This window comes from Lissotriton helveticus, chromosome 7 (genome assembly GCF_964261635.1).
Source record: "Lissotriton helveticus chromosome 7, aLisHel1.1, whole genome shotgun sequence".
Taxonomy (NCBI): domain Eukaryota; kingdom Metazoa; phylum Chordata; class Amphibia; order Caudata; family Salamandridae; genus Lissotriton; species Lissotriton helveticus.
In genome coordinates, this window is record NC_136068.1 from 839,797,994 (window position 1) to 839,811,407 (window position 13,414).

General features: G+C 39.3%; 1 protein-coding gene across 3 annotated transcripts in view; it reads left to right on the forward strand.

The window, feature by feature from the left end:
• The window catches only part of RUFY1 (RUN and FYVE domain containing 1), a 594,809-nt gene that overhangs the window by 44,116 nt on the left and 537,279 nt on the right, over positions 1-13,414 (forward strand). For all 3 annotated transcript variants that reach the window (XM_078653337.1, XM_078653336.1, XM_078653338.1), the window contains exon 2: positions 4,006-4,179. In XM_078653337.1, the coding sequence (XP_078509463.1) occupies positions 4,023-4,179 (157 nt within the window). In that variant the 5' untranslated portion in view covers positions 4,006-4,022. The remainder of the gene's footprint in view (positions 1-4,005; positions 4,180-13,414) is intronic.

The window sequence follows — 13,414 nt, forward strand, 5'->3', positions numbered from 1 at the left end:
CATAACAAAACATAGCATAACAGAACATAGCATAGCACAACAAAGCATAGCATAATAAAACACAACAAAACAGCATAGCATAACAAAACATAGCATAGCAAAATACAAGAAAACCCATCATAGCATAACAAAACATAGCATAGCATAACAAAACACAATAAAACATAGCATAGCATAACAAAACAAAGCATAGGATAACAAAAGTAAACATAGCATAACAAAACAAAGCAGCATAACAAAACACAACACAGAGTACAACAAAACATAGCAAAAACAACAAAGCATAGCATAGCATAGCATAACAAAACAAAACACAACAAAACATAGCATAACAAAACATAGCAAAGCATAGCATAACAAAACAAGACATATAACATAGCAAAACATAGCAAAGCATACCAAACACAACAAAACATAGCCTAGCATAACAAAGCACAACAAAACATAGCAAAATAAAACATAGCATAGCAAAGCATAGCATAACAAAACATAGCATAGCATAACAAAACATAGCAAAACATAACAAAACATAGCATAGCATACCAAACACAACAAAACATAGCATAGTATAACAAAACATAGCATAAGAAAGCATAGCATAGCATAACAACACATAGCATAGCAAAACAAAGCATAGCATAGCATAACCAAACACAGCATAGCATAACAAAACACAGCATAGCATAACAAAGCAAAGCATAGGATAGCAAATCATAGCATAGCAAACAAAGCATAGGATAGCAAAACACAGCATAGCATAACAAAACACAACAAAACATAGCATAAGGTTACAAAATATAGCATAACAAAACATAGCATAGTATAACAAAACATAGCATAGTATAACAAAACATAGCAGATCATAACAAAACATAGCATAACATAACAAAACAAAGCATGACATAACAAAACATAGCATAACAAAACAAAGCATAGCAAAGCATACTATAACAAAACATATAGCATAGCAAAACATAGCATAGCAAAACACAACAAAACATAGCATAACAAAACATAGCATAACAAAACATAGCATAACAAAACATAGCATAACAAAGCATAGCATAGCAAGACATAGCATAACAAAACATAGCATAGCAAAACATAGCATAACAAAACACAACAAAGCATAGCATAACAAAGCATAGCATAACAAAACATAGCATAACAAAACATAGCATAACAAAACAAAGCATAGGATAGAAAACCAAAACATAGCAGAGCATAACAAAAAGCATAGGATAGCAAAACAAAACATAGCAAAGCATAACAAAACTTAGCATAACATAACAAAACATAGCATAGCTTAACAAAACACAAAACATAGCATAGCAAAACAAAACATATCATAGCAAAACAAAACATATCATAGCATAGCAAAACATATCATAGCATACCAAATACAACAAAACATAGCATAGCAAAACAAAGCATAACACACACAACCACACACGCAACCACAACCACAACCACACACACCCACAACCACACACACAACCATCTCTCTGTCTATCTATCTATCTATCGCCCTCACTCTATCGCCCTCACTCTATCACCCTCACTCTGTCTGTCTGTCTGTCTGTCTATCTATCTATCTATCGCCCTCACTCTATTTATCTATCTATCTATCGCCCTCACTCTATCTATCTCTATCTATCTATCTATCTATCTATCTCTATCTATCTGTCTGTCTGTCTGTCTGTCTGTCTGTCTGTCTGTCTGTCTGTCTATCTATCTATCTATCTATCTATCTATCTATCTATCTATCTATCTATCTATCTATCTCCCTCACTCTATCTATCTATGGCCCTCACTCTATCTATCGCATCACCACAGCATCACTCAGCACCACCACAGCATCACTCAGGGGCATAACAACATCACTATGCACTTCCACAGCATCACTGAACGCCACAGCATCACTCGTCGCCATCACAGCATCAATCTGTGCAACCATTCAACAACAACTGGTTCAAATATGTTCTCTCAACGTTTCAAGCTTTATTACAAATGTCACAAAAGATGTTAATATTTCACTTCTGTTCTTGGATTTGGGTCACAATAAAATACACTGAACATAATCTTCACAAAAGTTATTTTCAAAAGTTTAAGCTATTGCCATTATAAATTACAATAACTTTTGTTTAAGTATTAATTATTTAATTTTTTTTAAAAGCCATTGTTATTTGTAATATCAATACATCTAAGTCACGTAAATACAACACATATTGCATTACAAATGCTATAGGTGTCTCATTTGCGAAAGTTATAACTATTGGCATTGTAAATGACAAAGCTATTAATTTCGCTATTTTCAAAACCAACACATAAATAAAAAATGTGTCATTTACAATACCAATAGCTCAAACTTTTCTAATGCGAGACCCATTGCATTGCAAATGCTTGTTTCTATTCCTCTGGCAGCCAAAGTAGCAGTCGCACAGTGGGTGACCTCCATCCATGGATGCAATCCTATGATAGCTCACAATATCACATTGCTGTAAGGAATAATGAGAACAGTATAGATTGTGGAGCATAGTTAACACAATTGCTTAGATTTGCTTGTGAATGTCATCCCACTTGACTTTCAGAAGGACTCTCTGCTTTTTGCTAGAATAGTAGAGCATCCTTAAAGGATATTACTAATGTGTTACAATGGGTGCTTCCTCTTTGGTGAAGTCTCATATCTTTGTTGTTCCAGAATGTCTGCTCCTAGTCTTCATAGTAGAAGTTAGCTAATGTTTATGAAGCCACTGTCACAGGTGTCTTCTTTTGTGGTTGGGGTGCCTTGCTGTTGCACCCTCCTTGGTTATGCACTATCAACTCGTTGTGGTAGGTTCATGTAAAGCACTCTCCTTACATTTTAGTTAGTGGCGTCTCCTCCGTTTGAGCGGAGGAAAGTCGTTTCTCAGGCCAGTGCTGAAAAATAAAACGGTAATAAACTTTATTTATTACCATTTTATTTTTCACCAACTGACCCATCCTGAACTGAGTGACAGGACGAGTGGCAGCAGGAAGCTTTGCGCTTTAAAACGCTCATGTCTATTTGGCCGGCCGTCTTGGGATGGCCAGCCAAACGTGCATTTTAAAGTTCTCTAAGCTAGCTGTCTTAGACAGTGGTATTTTTGTAATTTGTAGCACCGGTGTCACTTTGCTGGTTGGATTATATTGTATCTATATTGTTTAGTTAATAAAAACCATTACAATGATATATGTTAATTCAAAAAATGTATCATAATTAAGATACTGCTCTACACAATATTACATAAAAAGTAGAGCTAGTTCTGAGTATTACAGAAATACGAAACGGTTCTTAGCATTTATCTGATTCGGACATGCACAAGGCAATATTGCATTAAGAGGAATTCTAGTGCTGACCAGTTTGTGATTGTGTAGAATTTTTACATTTGTAAAGCCTATTTTTGCTAATTTAGTTGCATAAAAAATATTTACAAAGCCACAGGGCAGATTTCGTTATTGCCAGAGAGCAAGATCTATTACTTAAGGGTCTAAAAGATGGAAATAAAAATATGATTAATTCATTTAGGTTAGTAGCAGCAGAATATGTGAGCCACTTATTCCTACTTATAAGACAAAACTGACAGCTCATAGTTTAGCTCAAGTTTATTTCCATGTTTACCTTATCTAATCTAGATCAAATAATCCAAATCTGAGTCTTAAGAAATCTAATTTTAATCTAATCGACAATGCTTCCATTAAGTAAGGTTGCACTGATCCTTGAGCATAAGGTTCCAATAAAGTAACATCATGCTTCATTATAAGAATAGAGGTATTAGGTCAAAAGAACAACACTGTTGCTTTCTTATTATAGTTTTTAAGTGAAGCCAAGATAAAAATAGGGTGGTAGTAAACTTCCACACATCCCATCAGTCAGTTCTCCCCAATGCATAATGATAAATACAGCGCGTGATAACACTTACTTCAGGAACAGTCTTTTTCTAAATATTATTATTATATAAATATTATTTTCGTAATTTTCCACAGCCATTCAAACTGCCATAATGGAAGAGAGAGCTAACTTGATGAACATGATGAAACTCAGTATAAAAGTCTTAATTCAGTCTGCTCTATCCTTGGGAAGAATATTGGATTCTGATTATCCTCCACTCCAACAGTTCTTTGTGGTGATGGAGCATTGCCTTAAACATGGACTGAAAGGTAAGTGTTCAATAGCATATTCATTTTTGAACTGCTACAATTGTTTATTAATAAATGTTTAACGCACTTGTTTGAAAGAAAGCTAGCTATGTAGTTACAGATTTACATATTCGGTTTAACTTTTAATAAACTAGCTGTATCATAATTTATTATTTATTTGATATCTCCCCAATATTCTGAAATCCACCTACTCGGCATACACACTCTGTGCTGCTGTCATACTGAATGACACTGCAGAGAAACACGCTTGATCTGTAGTGTTGTACATGTATTCAAAAGAAATATTGTAAACCATGTTCTACACAGATAAGTTATCTAAAAAATTAGTTCCATGTTAAATAATTTAAGAATGATTCTTTCTATGATGTCATCAGTGAATTGCTCACAAAATCTCATCATAAATTCCCTTTCATACTTTTAATCCGTGCAAACTTATCAATAGCTGTTAATCGATGTGTTATTGTTTCAACAAATTATTTGTCTATGTATCCTAATTCAAAGACTAGCTCTTATTTTGCTTGTCTTTAAATACATATCAATGATCAACTATGTTATCGAGCTTTCTACTTAAATGACACTTTTTAAAGCCCTCCTCTGTGCTTAAATTATTTGCGATGTAGGAAAAGGAATTTTCATAGTCTGTTACCTGGACACATGTAACATTTGAACTTGAATTATCTCAGAGCTAGTGTTAATGCTCAAGGGCACTTGCAGGTCACATTTGTAAACTGACTATGTTTGCCAGCAGTTATTTGATAGTACTCCCTTTTCCAGCAACTGTCCCTTAGTTAATGTCTACCATGTCAGGTCTTAGGTGAATATATGGATTAAAGTACCCGCTGCCTTAAATTATAAGGATGTTCAAACTCGCCAAGCAGTTGCATGATCTTCTAGAGAGATGTCTTCAAACTTTTTGATGCCGAGACCGCCCTGTCAAAAACTTTTAGGTGTAAGGGGCCCCTTCCTGACAAAAATTTCTAGAACTTGGTACTCCTCATCATTGACAACTATCGACAGACATAAACGCCCCCAATTCCCACAGCAAATCATTTATACATTGGGAAAATAACTTAAACAGTGTTTAGCAAACCAAAGTTCAGTGGTTGGTGGCGTGGTCAAAGGTGCGGCTAAAAACAGGGCCTCTATGAGGCATCGACGTAGGGCAGCACCGTAAGCCTTATTGCTGCGCTGCCCTACGCCAACGTGAAAGGGGAGGAATGCATCTTATTTATGAAATACGGTGCATTCTTGTCAATTTCCCCCTATGTTGGTGCACAAATTGCTGCCTGGCGCCAACATTGGCAGGATGGTTTTTGAGACGGGTTTTCATCCTTCCATGTGTGCTGCAGAATGCAGCACACATGGAAAGAGGAAAAAATGAGGAGAAATTAAAACATTTCTCCTAGTTACGCCTGGTGTGGGGAGGCGTAAGGTTTTGGCACTGCCCCAGGTTTACATGGTTTTGTAAATCTGGGGCAGCGTCAAAATCCATGGGCGTTGTGTGGGAACACCCACTGCAACGCCTATGGAACGCCTACTAGAATAAGGGAAACGCAGTGACTTGGCTGTTTTGTCTTACTCCATAACTATGAGGCCACGCAGGGTGACTTTGCCTCGCCTCATAGATATGATTGAGATGCTTGTGTTGACATCGCTTCAAAAAAACTGACGCTCCAGCGGCGCAAGTTTCATAAATCAGCCCCAAATATTTTGTTGGTTTTTTAGGTCTTTCACCATCAGGTAGCTACATATAAAATAATGGGTAGCTAAAATGAAAAGTACATTGAAAAAGTTGTTACTATATAGTACATTATAAAACCTCTATTATTTAATGCACTGCACAGACAGCCACAGAATTAAATTTGGTTGGTGCAGTGGAAAATAGTGACATTTGTATTTTTTTTGCTCTGAGGTCACAGCCTTTGACAGAAAAGAGTGTGAATGTGTAAGTCATTATTTTATACTTGCGTTACACACATTATAAGTTAGACTGCTACAAAATGTGCAAAGAGTTTTAGGATGTAGTGGAGCTTCCAAAATGTAGATTTGTGTAATATCAGACCATAAGTAATGCATTTTTTTGCATATCTGTCCCTTCAACACCTCCTCAGGGGTACTAAGCACTTTGTAAATACCGTTATCATTAAAAGCGCACACTTCACAGCCCAGTTGTGAACCACCACACAAAAAAACACATCTTTGCCATCACAATGCTTGAAGTGATTAACCCCCTTCCAGGCGCGTGAAATTTCCGTGCTGTGCGGGAGTTTTTGTTAGTGGGCGGGATTCGGACCGCCGGGGGCCGTCCTCCGCACACGCCCACCATGACGCGTGACGGCTCCTGACCGGCGCAAGCGTACAAGGGGTTAAAGCCAGAACCACCCCCAAGCATCCTTTACATTTGCAGATTAACTCCTAGCACACATTAAATGTCATTCAGGCAAGCAGGCACCCTGGCATGAAGGCTGATTTGAAGGGTTGTTTAACCTGTCTGCCAGGCCTCTTCCTTTTACAGCACATGACACTCAATTAACTTCAGCTGAAACGTTTTAAGGAATGTGTTTGACTTTGTCCAAAAGGAAGTGAACGTTTTGTATTCCAGGCAGAATTAGGCCTGATAATGGGCGACCCCCTTCCCAGGACTCTGGGCCCCCCTAGGGGTTGCGCCCCACAGATTGAAGACCTCTGCTCTAGAGGGATGAAGCAAAAAGTGGAATTCCTTTAAAAAAAGTCATGGAATTCTTTAATAAATTCAAGGAATTCTGAGGTAACTTACCATATCCTTTCAATGTACAGCAGAGCGTATTTTATTCCATATAATACATGCTCATACTTTCGTCCTTCCTACAAACCACTTAAGTCCTTAGTGTCTTGCTCTTTCATTTGCATTATATAAATGAAGAATAAAAGCAGAATCCATACTGCACAAGTAAACACACCAAAAAGCAGTTCAGAAATTTTGCAATACGATATTAGAATGTGTTCACTGTAAATCAGGTTTAAAAAGATGCTGTTGCTCTGTTTATGTAGAACCATTGAGAGATTCCATCTTTCTGGATCAATAATAGTGAAAAAATGACCACGCTGGCTTAAATATCTGCTTTCTACTAATCACTTTTTCTTTTAGAAAAACGTATCTGGAAAGGAAAGGCCAGTTTCTGTTTCATTGTTTCAACTGCAGCTATAATGATGTTCTGTGACATGTCTTTCACCTTGGCTGATGGCTCTGGCAGCCGGCATTGTGATGTCAGAGCTCAACTGTAATAACTTATTGCAGTTGAGCAGCTATGTCAGGTCTTTATAAAGGTTACTAGAGATGTCACAACTCAACATTAATAAGGAAATTAAAGGTGGACGTTTATACATTATCCTATGTATAGTAAATCTCCCACAATTCTCTATTCCAAGCAGCCTCCCAGAAGTATGATAATACTTCTTTTTAACAACGTGGTTGAGGGCTAGATCAATACTTACCTCTCTTTCCAAGCTCCTGCGCTTATTTTGGAGAACAGCTGACAGAAGTCTATCCAATTCAGTGCGGATCTGTCTTATCCAGTAGTCAGAATTTTTATGTATTCTATGTTTATTGCAGGTTTTGCCAGACAAATCCACATCAGCGTCACAATCACAAAACAGTCACATATTTATTACCAGGCCGAATTTCGAAGGTTATTAACAATTCATAGAAATGGGTAAAGATATTATTGGATGGTGTGGTGAGCTTCTATAGCACTTTTCTTAGTATTTAATTATTGTTACATAATGTGATCAACCTATGATATAAAAGGTATCATGTTACTAATGTTGTTTTGAAAGCAAATGATAATCAAATGTAAATAGAAACACTCATAGCTTATACCAATTCTTATAATTACTTTTGAAGTAAAACCAGTATGGATGTTTTTCCAGATTCATGAATACGTGGTTCTCAATGAGGGACATAAGTCAAATATTCAAGATAAATTGCGTACAAATGATCGGACAGGAAGTTACGGCAACTAAAAAGAAAACCAAGAAGAATGTCATCTCCACTTTGTAATATACACAACAAGTATCACATAATGTGTGATTCTTTGTACAGAATACACAGCCTGCCATTTCCCTAAAAATTACTATCTGAAAACACATTGTTTTGATTTGTTTTCAAATGGTTCCTGATGTATTCTGCACAAAATGTCCACTAAATAATTAACTTATTTTTGTTCTCGAAAGCATTCTGCAAACAATTGATTGCATATGCCAGAAGCATTGTGCTTCTGAAACAGCAGTTTCTGATCTTACTTCTCCTTTACACTACACTTATTATTACGAAAAGCCTTCTTTTGTCTTAAGCCTTTATTACACTTGTTGTCAATGACAATTAGAAATAGGTCACATTTCAGGACATGTAAACTGTAACTCTAGTCTCCTTCATTTCACCACTCTTGGGATAATTATCTTACATCACTAATTTAACAAAAAATACATGGCTTCTTTGCATATCTGCGTAAAATGTTACATTATATTGTGGTATGTTCATTCCATTTTGTGTAGGGGCAACTGTAAAACATTTATGCACTTTAAAGAAATGGATGCATTATTCTGTAAATCAGACTCATGGTCAAATAACTGAAGGGGTTCTCCAGGCACACAGAAGTAAATAAAAAACGGTTGAAACCGTGACCTCAACTTTTGACTTATGTGTGCCCTGAGAACCCCTTCATCGATGCTTGGTTTTTCCAGTTAAGGAAAACTAGGTGGCTCTTCCGACTCCGGAGCACCAGATAATATTGGACAGTACCCTAAGAAGATTGAACATTTGTGTTAACTTGTAACATATTACGGTTGTGTGCGCCCAGTCTCCCAGCCACCCAAGTTGCTTATCTCATGGCCAAACGGGCGCGGCGCGTCTGATCTTCAAGTTACCCAGAAGATCACATGCTACTGCTCTACTTCTCAAGTTACATTGGCTCCCCATTGAACAGAGGGTAGAGTTTAAGAGCTTGTGTACAGCCCACAAGGCCATCTATGGGCAAGCTCCTGCGTATATCAAAGAACGCCTGGAGTTATATACCCCCAAGCGAGTTTTGCGGTCCGCTGAATCTCAGCTCTGGTCTGCCCCCGCTATAAGCTAAAAACCAAAGGAGGCAGGTCTTTCTCGGTTCTGGTTCCGCAGATCTGGAACAATCTACCAGAATCACTTCGGAAAGAAACGAATCTCCTGCGTTTTAGGAAGTTGTTAAAAACTTTTCTGTTTAGGGAGGCTTTCGACCCAGCTAAATAGATCCTATTACTGGCCCGGACTATTCCATTCCTTATGAATCGTTGTTGACGGTTTGTTTCTAAGCGCCTAGAGACCTGTTGGTGAGTTGGCGCTATAAAAGACCAAGTTAACAATAACAATAACTGCTCAAGAGTATGTTTCTGAGACCGCTAAATATATATTCGATCTTAATTTTTATCAGTTGTAACAGCTGGTGATCATATGCACTTACGTTTACATACTAGGAAAAGCAAGTTGGAGATGGTAAAATAGAACTACTTAGCCGTATTAAACGTAAACAAAAGTGCACTCATTAACTGATTAACCATTTGTTGTGGGTCAATTGTGGGAGCTGATGTATGAGTATAATGTTCTATGAAAGTAACATGTTGTGGTGAGCATAGTCAGTTAATGTACACTGTCCAACAAATGGGGTTGCAAGCGCTGGGAGTCTTAAGGCTGTCACATACGCTGAACTAAAACCTGATGTCTAACTTGTAAGTAAATAGTTTATTTCTGATTAATACAACTCCTTAAAAATCTTATATAAACTGGGAAAAAAGATGGCGGACTGAAGACGCCGCCCGGTGCAACTCGAGTCCGTAGCTCCCTCGCCTCGATGTTTAACTGATGATTTTACCCCCCTGATGAGGCCAGGCTGTTCTAAAACTTGAGAAACAGCCGACCGCAAATCTTTCTCGTACCACTTGTGCATTCACAGAGCGGCCACAGAGCGGTGGTGACTACCTTCAGGAAAGCCGGTGTCTGCTTGCAGGAGAGCGGCGAATGCGGCTTCTGCTGTTGGGCGGATACGTCAGCCGGGACCTCTGTCCTGAGGCAGGCTGGGCTCGCTGGGCTCGCTGGTCATTGCTCTCTTGGCTCGGCTCCTCGGGTCTGGGCCACGGCTCTCGCCCCTACGCCTGGAGGATAGCCAGCGTCCTTGGCTTGGGCACACGAGGAAAATTTTGCCCAGCACCGAATTCTACAGCGCATGCAATGGCTCAGAAGAACCCGCCCCGGGGAACACGGACCGTGAAGGGTGTCCCAGCTGCATCAGTGGAGGAGGGCAGCAGTCAAGGGAACGTCGCGGCCGCTGCGGCGAGCAATGTAACGGCTGAAAAACAAAAGACGGCTGAAAAACAGAAGACTCTTGCGAAAATCCTAGGGAACGTGCTACTGGGAGAAGGAGCCGGAGCAGGAACGAGCTCGCAAAATCAGCAGACGACGGGGAGACAGGATAAGGCTGCGCTTGTATCGGGTAAGCAGCAGATTATTCAACCTCCTTTGTTTACTGTGGCAGATAAAAATACTTCTACTAAATCGAAAATGGCTACTGTAACCACTGCTTCCGCTGCCTCTGCAACTAATAGCATTAAGAATAATAAAACGGATACTATAGATCAAATAAGGAAAGAAGCAGAAGATACAAAAGATACAATAGAGAATGAGCAGATAAAGGACATTGTCAGTGATGAAAACTTTAAAAACTCTGAAGTGGCTATAGAGGTCTTAGAGGCCGATAAGGCTGACAAAGATAGGGTGCAGGCGCTGGATTTGGAGATAATGGCGGTAATGGACGCAGAGCCAGATATAAGCGGCGCTGAGTTGAATAATGTACTAAGTGTTACGAACTGTGAAACTTTGGAACCTGACATTAACACTCAGGTGGTAACGGTGCAGAAAGTTTTCGAGGGTTACGAATTAAGTGGGCCCTCCTGCGACGTTGTTTTGGAGAATATCGATAAAGTGGATGGGTCTAACGATGAATATGAGGAACTGATCGATGAGGAAGAAAATGGTGGGGTGGACTGGATGTTATGAAACAACTCGGTCGAAAAAAAGGAAGGGGGAAGGCCAAAAACAAATCAAAGAATAAGAAAAATACCAACCCCTCCACTCTTTCTACGGCTATATCGTATGCAAATACCAGAGGCAAACCTATCGTAGACGAGAGCCCACTGCGTAAGTGGATTCAGGCCAAAGGGGGGGTCAAAATCATGGCCTTATGATTATCAGGAAATAGTTCTACGGGGTTGCTTATCCCCCCACAAGAAGATAGGGACAACGCAATCTCCTCTAAATCTTTAAATCAATCGCTCGCGGATAGATCTTTGGGGGGGAGATGCTCGCAGGAAGTGACTGATGGTAGAGAAGAGACAAATGGGATTGCCCTCACTCACATTGCATACCCTACCCACACTCACATTGCATACCCTACCCATCCTACAACAGCTGTTCCGGTTGAGGAGAGTTGCCACTCTGATATGGACATACATACTTCCACAAATTTATCTCCTGAGACAGTCTCTTGCACGGATATAATGCCTGACACACTACTGTCGGAGAGTCCTTCTCTAGCCTTAATTTTGCATACATTGACCGAACAGCGGCATCAAGCACAACAATACTTCTTACAACTGAAAGAAGACAACACTAAGACGCAAAACTATCTGCTGGAAGTAAACAGTAAAATTAGTAGTATAACCCAAGAGGTAGAAGAACTACAGCAGAGGGTGGTGCAAGTAGAAGAACAATCAGCAAATGCTGAACAAAAAAATGCCCTTCATGATGAAGAGATCCGTGCTTTACAATATAAAATTGAGGACATGTAAAAATAGACAACGAAGACAGAACCTTAGACTTTTCGGGATTCCAGAAGGGTCGGAGGGGTCAGACCCTCGTGCCTACATTGTTAAACTTTTTCAACGTGCTTTCCCGGATCTGGCGGACTGGGATTGGGACTCTCAATTACAGAGAGTTCATAGATTGCCGCTAGTAAACAGAAACAAAGGAAGCAAATTTCCCCGCCCTTTTTTGATTTTTTTGGGAATTTTTTACTGAGGCAGGCGGTCTCCCTGAAAGCAAGACCTAATTCCCCAATTGTCACAGAAGATGTAACTTTTTTGTTAGGTCAGATCTCTGTAAGACTACTATGGAGAGACGATGGAATCTACGTCAATTAATTGATTCTTTTAAAGCAACAGGGGCACAGGTCTTTCTTCAGGAACCGGCCTGCTTAAAAGTCATTAAAGCAGGTCATACGTATTTCCTAAACCAGGTTAAAGAAGCGGAGATGGTTCTAGCAAAAATTACTAATGCATAAGGCATAAAGGGATAAGATGTTGATATTCTCTGAATTACAATGGTGTTTGACAAGGGGATGACAAATTGATATGGCATTTGGGGCGCCCAGACTGATACACTTAAGGGTGAAGGTGAGGGTTATACGGATAGCTGCACCCACAGGAGGCTGCCCATCCAACGGCAGCAGGTGCGTAAGGGGATGTTTTCCCTATGGTACGGGGGGAGGACAGAGTAGGGGGTGGGAGAGGGGTATGAGGGGGAAAAAATAAAAAATGACATGACAAGTCTAAGTGAGAATAACTTGGCAGTTATAAGATTTGAAAATATTAGGAACGCTAGGATAGGGATAGAGATTTATGACTTGAATGACACCCGAAATGGCGTACTGTAGTTGCTTAGCTTGGAATGTGTCAGGCTTGAATAACAAGACTAAAAGAAGCCTAGTCTATGAGGAACTGAAAATGTATGATGCACATCTGGTTATGCTAACAGAAACACATATTTGTTTTAAGGACAAAAAACTTCTGGCCCAACTGGGATACGAGATGGGAGTATGTACTACTTTAAACGCTCCAATACGTGGAGTGGCAATATTGAAGAAGAGACAAATGCGGGGAGAAGTGATTAAAACTGCCGCAGATAATGGGGGTCGATGGGCAATAGTGCAAATGCGGATAGAAAACTGTAATTACGTCTTCTGTACTATTTATGGGTCAAATAGAGATGAACCACGCATATTTGATTGGTTGAATGTAGAATTATTATCCTGGGAGGGCGAACTTATCTTGATGGGGGACTTTAATTGTGTATTAAACTATGAACAAGATGTGACGAAGAGAGGGATATTTCCACGCATGCGTAAAACGAGAGCTGCAATCCTGGAACTAGCAAAGATACATAATGTGAAAG